The following is an 8144-nucleotide window of genomic DNA, read 5'->3' as shown; positions in this document are numbered from 1 at the left end:
TGAGGTTTCAGTATTTTATTCAAGTTTTATTTTAAGTGATGTTAATTACAGCATTTGAAGGGGAGGAGCTAATTCCACACAAAATGGAAGACTCTATAATGTACCCATTAAACTGCTAGAAAATAGTGGTGAGGCTACAAGAGGAGTCAGTGAGATCCCCAGTGTTGTCAGGGCGTGACCACAATCACCCACCCAGCTCAGAGCCGGAGGAAACGGAAGCTATTTCATACTCTGGTGCAATGGCAAACGAAGGAATTAAAAAAAAAAAAAAAAAAATAGAAGAAAGAAAGAAATCCACACCACAACACAAGGAAGAATTAAGTCCTGAATGACTAGCTCCAACACACCCACCCTCTCCACCCTAAAATGGCACAAAAGAANTAGCTAACCACACCCTAAAGACTACTTTTGGTGTAAAACAGTTAAGTGATGGGCTAGGATGGGAACGAGGCGTGAGGACCTGTCTCCCTTTCACACAGGCGTGTACATGCTTCCGAGCAGATAGGATCTGGACACCGGGCTTCAATGCTCGGGAAGTCACAATTTCATCTGGGGACTGGATACAGATTTACAAAGGACCCACACCTTCCCGGCTTCCACTTGTAGCCTGGCATCTCTACAGGGGCTCCTCCCCAACCCCCCCAACCCACGCCTACAGCTAAACAGGACCCTTTCTGGAATGGGGTTTCTGCTGTACCTCTGAAATGGTAAACACCTTAAAGCCGAGTCATCCTTAGCCTGGAGGTCTAACGTGGTATCCATCAACTCTCGCATCCCCAACATACAACATTAAAAGGTACGCTAAGTTCTGAAGGTAGCTATGCTGCAAAATAGTTTAAAATTAAACGATTGTACAATATTCATTTATGCTTGAAATTCCAGTCCTAGGCCAAGCTTGTGGCCGCCCGCATTGACGTTCTTGCCATCCAGCAGGGCTGACAACGTCAGTTTGATACCTGTGGGAAATTGAGACGGAGGTGCGGGAGGGAGGGGTGACAGAGGAAGGAGGAGGGAGAAAGGGGCAAGAAACAAAGGACAGAGAAGAGAGGTTAGCATCAAAGTCAGAATCTGTTCCAGGCGCAGTCAGCAGGGGCCAAGCGAGGTGACCCTTCAAGGAGTGCTCTGTAATACAACCTGACCTGCTGCTGTCCTCGAACGAACACATGCAACGGCCATCACTGGCACGCAGAGCAGAGACCCTGCTTCTGATTCCCCTTTCCTCCCGGCCTCCTGCAGCAGTCCCATTACAATGAGTGTGCCATCTGCTGCTGCCCCGACTCAATAAGTTGCTTGAGCAACACTGCCTTGGGGGGAAACCCTATCTTGTAACAGCCTGAGCCTTACATTCACCTTCATAACACGTGTGCATCAACGCACACACGCACACACACACAATAAACTTCTTTTCCTGGGACTTACTTGCAATTTTAGATCAAACGGGCTGGTTTTCCCTGGAAGAACTTGATTCACCTATTACATAATCGGCCTTGAGTGGGACTTCTGCAGCCCTCACACACCACTGAGAGGATGGAATAACTGCAGAGAAGACCCGCTACATCCCCGTTCCCTAGTCTTTCTACTGTGAGGATGACTGGCAGGCTAGTTTTGACTACAGTCTGGAAGCAGCTATCACATACTGGGAAAAGGAAAGGACAAAGTACCTAGAGCTGTGATGTGAGTTGGCCCATGCAGTTTCTTTTGCTCTCTATTTCTCAGACTCTCTTTTGCTTTTTACAATGACGTCACAACTTCCTTTACAAACATTTAATTACAAAAGCTTACATATACTCATTTATAATGTCCCTCAGCAATCGCAGCAGACATCAGCAAAATGCAACAGAGAACTAGCTTTGCACACGGGCAACACATACCTGGTTTTAGGGTCTGAGTGTACCCTAAGCCAATCAGGCTAGAGTTGTTCACTTTGGCCTGGGGGGAAAAAAAAAAAAAAGATTAAGTCCAAGTGAAGATGGTGTCCCTCACCCGTGAAAACTGTTCCACGGGTCTACCTCCAAACTTGGTGACAGTACCTTAAGCAAGTCACAGGTGTCAGAACTGTGTTCTTGTCTGCTCATGGCCATCTCGTAAAACTCAATGAGATGTGTCATGTGCAAGTGTGTGTGTGCTTCCCTGCTTCTGTGAACTTTAAAGGACAGAGCAAGGAGAAGAAGGGCTATCAGCAGGCCGTGTCCCTTCTAACTGTTCCTTTATGCTCCCAACATCCCAACAAAGAGAGCCTTTGTCTTTCAGTTTTATATGCATGCCTCATGTTGAGAGAGTTCCGTTCCCAGGTCAGGAGATTTAAAATAGACTCTGTGAGGTACACCAACCAGCAGAAACATTCTGCAACATGACACTTCCTCATCCCACCTCAAAAAAGAGTGATAACAGAAGCCAGCTCAACTGGTTCACAACAAAACCTGTGCCATTCCGGAACCCTAACGGGTACCCCAGGGGTAAACAAGACAAGATGCCACCTGGTTTTGTCTTTTTTTAGAGATGTGATCTCACTATATAGCCCAAAGTTGCCTTTGAATTCTTGCTACATCATAGCCAAGAATGGCCTGCTTCTCATCCTTCTGCCTGCTGTTTCCGAAGGTCTAGGGACCAAGGACAGGCTTTCTGTATGCTAAGCAAGCACTCTACCAAGCGAGCTACATACATCCCAGCCCTGTTTCTGTTTGTTTGGGTTCTTCCCGGAAATGTGGCTGAAGCCCAGACATGCTGGGCGAGGGCTCTACCACTGGAATACATCATCCTGACCATTGATATCTTAATGTGAATGTAGGGACTGAAAACCAAATGAAAAGGAGGGCAATAGTAAAACACTTAAGGGAACCCCATCCTTACAGTTTGCATGAGAGGCTCAATAGCAGAGAGGTCTGCTTACAGCCAGGTCCCAGCACATACTTGCTATGTGCCTTTAAGGAAGTTACCCAATTAACCTCCATAAGCGTTCAGCGTCTCCAGTGTGAAAACACTGACGATATAAAAACTATGCAGGTGTCAAGTGAAATTGACATGCCTTTAGTCCCAACACTTACGAGGCAGAGGCAGGCAGATTTTTGAGTTTGAGGACATCCTGGTCTACAGAGTGAGTTCTAGGAGAGCCAGGGCTACACAGAAAAACCCTATCTCCAAAAAAATACAAAAAAAAAAAATAAATAAATAAACCATTTGTTTTGTTTTATTTTTTCCAAATTAAAGCAGGAACTAGAAAATTAAAGCTGGAGAGATGGCACAGTGGTTAAGAGCACCGACTGCTCTTCCAAAAGTCCTGAGTTCAAATTCCAGCAACCACATGGTGGCTCACAACCATCTGCAGTGAGATCTGACGTCCTCTTCTGAGCTACAGTGTACTTAGATATAACAACAAATAAATCTTAAAAAAAAAAAAAAAAAAAGCCAAGGAGGTCAGTCATGGCGCACGCCGAGGCAGAGCGGGCAGATCTCTGTGAGGTCTACAGAGTAAGTTCCAGAACACCCAGGGCCGTATAGTGAGACTGTAAAGAGTATCTGCCTCAAGTATCTCAATTAATCATGAGACTTGTCTTTGCCCGGTGAGAGAACGTCTAAGCAGGAGCACAGAATGTTCTCAATCGCGAGAGATGGGTGATTCTCGGAGACCCACCGAAAAGCAGGCATCGGGGTCGACCTGATACTTGGCTGCTATTCCAAAGCGAGTGTTACTGTTTCCTGCAGTCCAGGCGAGATTGACAGCAGTCTCCAACTTCTTGTTCACCTTCTGGTAAATGGAGCCACCAAACTCTGTCCCGTCGTTCCTGTGAGAAAGCATAGCAACAGACGTCCAGCTGTAAAGAGGACTCGCTGTTTTTCCAAAGGATCTGAATTCAGCTCCCAGCACCCACATCAGGCAGCTCACAACTGTCCATTACTCAGCTCTAGAGCATCCAGCACCCCGTTCTGGCCATCACGGGCACCTGCACACATGTGACATACACATACACAGATACACACACACACACACACACAGATACACACACACACACCTATGAATAAAAATAAACCATTTGTGGAGTGTCTGAAGATAGCTACAGTGTACTTACATATAATAAATAAATAAATCTAAAAAAACAAAAAAAACAAAAAACATAAAAAAAAAAATTTCTCCTTTAGCCGGGTGGTGGTGGCACACGCCTTTAATCCCAGCACTTGGGAGGCAGAGGCAGGCGGATTTCTGAGTTCGAGGCCAGCCTGGTCTACAAAGTGAGTTCCAGGACAGCCAGGGCTACACAGAGAAACCCTGTCTCGAAAAACCAAAAAAAAAAATAAATAAATAAACCATTTGTTTTGTTTTATTTTTTCCAAATTAAAGCAGGAACTAGAAAATTAGAATCCTACAGAGTTTTCTGCTGTCTCCCGTGTTTGTGTCTTCGCTTTGATAAACGGTTGTGTCATAGATGGCAGGAGGGAAGCTGATACAGTGGGAATGGGAAGTTCTGTGCCACATCCCTTGGAAGGCAAGTGCCGAGGTTTGGATGAGGAAGAGGAGAACAGATTCCCTGAAAGTTGTTATGTAACCTCCACACCTACACTGAGGCAGAGGAGTTCAGACAGACAGACTACGCACACACACACACAAAAAAATACATGTTTCTAATTGTTATTAATGGAAAAAGTATTTATTTAGACTAATACCACTATTGGTCTGAATTTAAGAAGCTATTTATTTAGCACCCTCTAGTGGAAAGAAAAGATTAGTACTTTGTGGAATTAACTCAAGTAAACTTACTTTTCTCACACACACACACACACACACATGTTTTATAAGCGTGGGGGCTGGGGGGACATCCCCTTCCGAGCCCAGGAGAGCACTGGACCCCTGGAGCTGGAGTTTCGGGCAGTTGTGAGCCGTGCATGACAGGGATGCTGGGATCCACACTGGCTACCCTCTCAGCAAGTGTTCTCATCTGCTGGGCTTTCCTTGGGCCCCAAATTAGATTGTTTTTATGACTGAAATTGTTACCTCAAGTCATCAATGTCCTTCAACCTCCAAGTCCACGCACAGACTCTCCCCATCCTATCCGGCCAGCCCTCCACCCAGCACCCCACCGTCCAGCAATCAGCAAGCTGTTAACCGAGTTAATGGAGAGAATACTATGAATGCCTGAGTATCCTCCGTGTGATGGGAAACAAAAACGCTCACAGGCCGTGGGGGCCACTGACCCAAACGACTGAAAACCGAGCTTAGGAGAGAAGGAAAAGCCAGCACCCTGCCACACACACACACACACACACACACACACACACACACATACACACACATACACACACACACCCACCCTGTGGCATTATGAATGATATTGGCCTGCACTTGAATACTTGGTCTTCAGTTGGTCAAACTGTTTGGGAAGGATTAGGGGGTGTGGCCTTGCTGGAGGAGGTTTTAAAAGTCTCCCACCACCCCCATTGTTCCCTCTTTCTGCCTGCCCTGTGGCTGTGGATCAAGATGGGAGCTCTCTGCGGTTCCTGCTGCCTTCATAGACTGTAACACACTAAAACTGGGTAGGTCTAACCAAATACTTCCTTTTACAGGTCGCCTTGGTCACGGTATTCCGTCACAGCAATAGGAAAGTAACTAAAACAACCCCCACATACACTTACACATTAGTATGAAGCTGGAATTCATCCGTCTTGTAGCCAACTGCGAAGTTGCTCTGGGTCACTCGGGACTTCGAGGTCTCAAAATTCATCTGGTAGCCAGCCAGCCAACCCTCATAGCCGAGCACCAGCGCACCCCGGATCGAGGGCCCAGCGATGTCAAAGTCCACGTCACAGCCCAGGTTGATGTGCTCCCTCTTGTACCCTGTCTTGATTTTAGCGTTTTTTTTCCTAAAGGGAAAAGGAAGAGTGTATTAAAGCCAAGCTAACTCATCTTGATACAATCATGAAAGAACGGGAAACATTTTGCCTGTTCCCAGTTTGTGTAGGAGCTAGGAAATAGAAGTGAGGTCAGTGGCCAGTTGTCCCTAAACACCTGCTAAACCACCCAACGGGACACAACTTCTCCTGAGCTCAAATTCGGTCTGAGAAAGGCCACATCAGCACTGTGTACACCATGGGAAGAGATCGGAAAGTGAGTGCCAACCATGTTCTTTTTCCAGCCTCTCCCCACGGCTAACCCAAAACCCTACACAGGCATCTATTAGGCATCGCTGCTGTTTTCCAAACCTACAGAAAAGAAGCATGTACCTCAAAGCTACCCGCACGGCAATGTGAGGGAGATGGCCATCTTTGTGGTTCACCCGGTACCCAACGAAAAAAGAAATAGCAGACCCCTGGGGCCGAAGAGTAGGCTCAGAGGTTAAAAGTGCTTGTGACCCAGTGACTGAGATTCAGTTTCCAGCATTCACACTGGCAGTTCCCAACTACCTGTAACTCCAGTTCCTGGGGATCTGACACCTTCTCTGGCCTCTTCAGGTACCTCCCCCGCCCCCTCACATGTGATACGTATTCATACGCTCAAGAATATATGCATACACATAAAATAAACAATGGGTCTTTCCCCTGCCTAGTGACTATGCTAGGTAGAGACCTTTTGCCACCATAGTCTTGAGATCCCCCCACTGAGTTCACAACTCAGAGCCCTGGATACTGATGAGGACCCTGAGTCCTTCAGATCTCAGGTCCAGCCCAGATTTCCATCTAAGCCCAGTTAGTTCAGTGTCTGTCAGCTGTTTCTCAAGACCCAGTGTCCCTCAGCAAGGAGTTATGTCACCTACCAATATTTATGTATACAGCCTAACTTTTATCCAAAACAAACCCCAGAGAATAAGAGAGCACCTACTGGGCTGAGTAGATGGCTCAGTGGGTAAAGTGCTTGCCAGACAAGCCTAAAGACCTAAGTTCAAAGCCCTAAAACCTAGAAAGGGCCATATGCACAGCAGAAGCCTCCATGATCCCAGGAAACCTCTACGGGAAAACAGGAGACAGACATGAGGCTTGCTGAAGCTCAAGAGCCAGCTGACCTGACATATACAGCAGTGAACCAAAGAGCTTATGCCTCAGACTGGAGAGATGGCTCAGTGGTTAAGAGCGCTGGCTGCTCTTCCAGAGGACCCAGGTTCAATTCCCAGTACCCACATGGCAGCTCATATCTGCCTGGAACTGTAATTCCAGGGGATCCAACATACTCACTCACGCATACAGGCAAAACACCAATGCACATAAAATAAAAATAAATGCAGTATTTTTAAAGCAAGCAAGCCAGCAAGCAAGCCTGCTTTAAGAAAGTGAAGCACAAAGATTTTCCTTTGACCCCCCCCCCAACAAGCGCACCAAGGCACTGTGTACATAGGCCACATACACGCAAATGAATTTTTTAAAATAAATTCTTTGTTTTTCAAGACAGGATTTATTTATTTATTTATTTATTTATTTATTTATTATATGTAAGTGCACTGTAGCTGTCTTCAGACACTCCAGAAGAGGGCGCCAGATCTTGTTACTGATGGTTGTGAGCCACCATGTGGTTGCTGGGATTTGAACTCAGGACCTTCGGAAGAGCAGTCAGGTGCTCTTACCTGCTGAGCCATCTCACCAGCCCCCCAAGACAGGATTTCTCTGTGTAGCAGCCCTGACTGTCTAGCCTTGAATGCAGAGATTTGTTTACCTCCCAAGTGCTGGGATTAAAGGCCACCCACCACTGCCCGGCAAAATTATTTCTTTCTAAAGATCAAACCTATCCAGTAAAATTAGAACTACATCACAGGCTTGCAAAAGAGAGGACTTCCTGGACAACTGCTTTCTCAGCCTCGACCACAGAAACCAGGACTCAGAGCTCCAAAGGACAACACATACTTGCCCATTCCTGGCCTTATCCAGTGCCAGTAAGGGTTCATCTGCAGCTTGCAGACCATGGCTCTAAACCCATTCCCTCCCCCGGAGGCCCTGCTGTTTCTTGGGGAATGGCCAGTTTCAGATCCAAGACAGCAAACATACGAAGCAAGCCTGAGGCGGCTCTTGAAGCTAGCAGAGATTAGCAGGAATTATAGGGCAAACAGATCTAATTGCTAAAATAAGGTTTCCACCCAAGGCCTCCAAAGATGGGAAAATGCTAGCACTGGTAAGACGAGAATTGGCAATAGACTAAAATATATCTAAAAAAAAAAAAAAAAAAAAAA

General features: G+C 46.3%; 1 protein-coding gene across 3 annotated transcripts in view; it reads right to left on the bottom strand.

The window, feature by feature from the left end:
- Positions 1-8144, bottom strand: part of Vdac1 (voltage dependent anion channel 1) — a 29945-nt gene continuing 21801 nt past the window's right edge. For all 3 annotated transcript variants that reach the window (XM_029546038.1, XM_021211830.2, XM_021211829.2), the window contains 4 exons: positions 5626-5853; positions 3632-3782; positions 1872-1929; positions 1-956 (listed from right to left, as the gene is read on the bottom strand). In XM_029546038.1, the coding sequence (XP_029401898.1) occupies positions 865-956; positions 1872-1929; positions 3632-3782; positions 5626-5853 (529 nt within the window). In that variant the 3' untranslated portion in view covers positions 1-864. The remainder of the gene's footprint in view (positions 957-1871; positions 1930-3631; positions 3783-5625; positions 5854-8144) is intronic.

This window comes from Mus pahari, chromosome 14 (assembly GCF_900095145.1).
Source record: "Mus pahari chromosome 14, PAHARI_EIJ_v1.1, whole genome shotgun sequence".
Lineage (NCBI taxonomy): Eukaryota > Metazoa > Chordata > Mammalia > Rodentia > Muridae > Mus > Mus pahari.
Note: the sequence above shows the minus strand (reverse complement) of the source record. Positions and strands in the feature narration are given on the sequence as shown.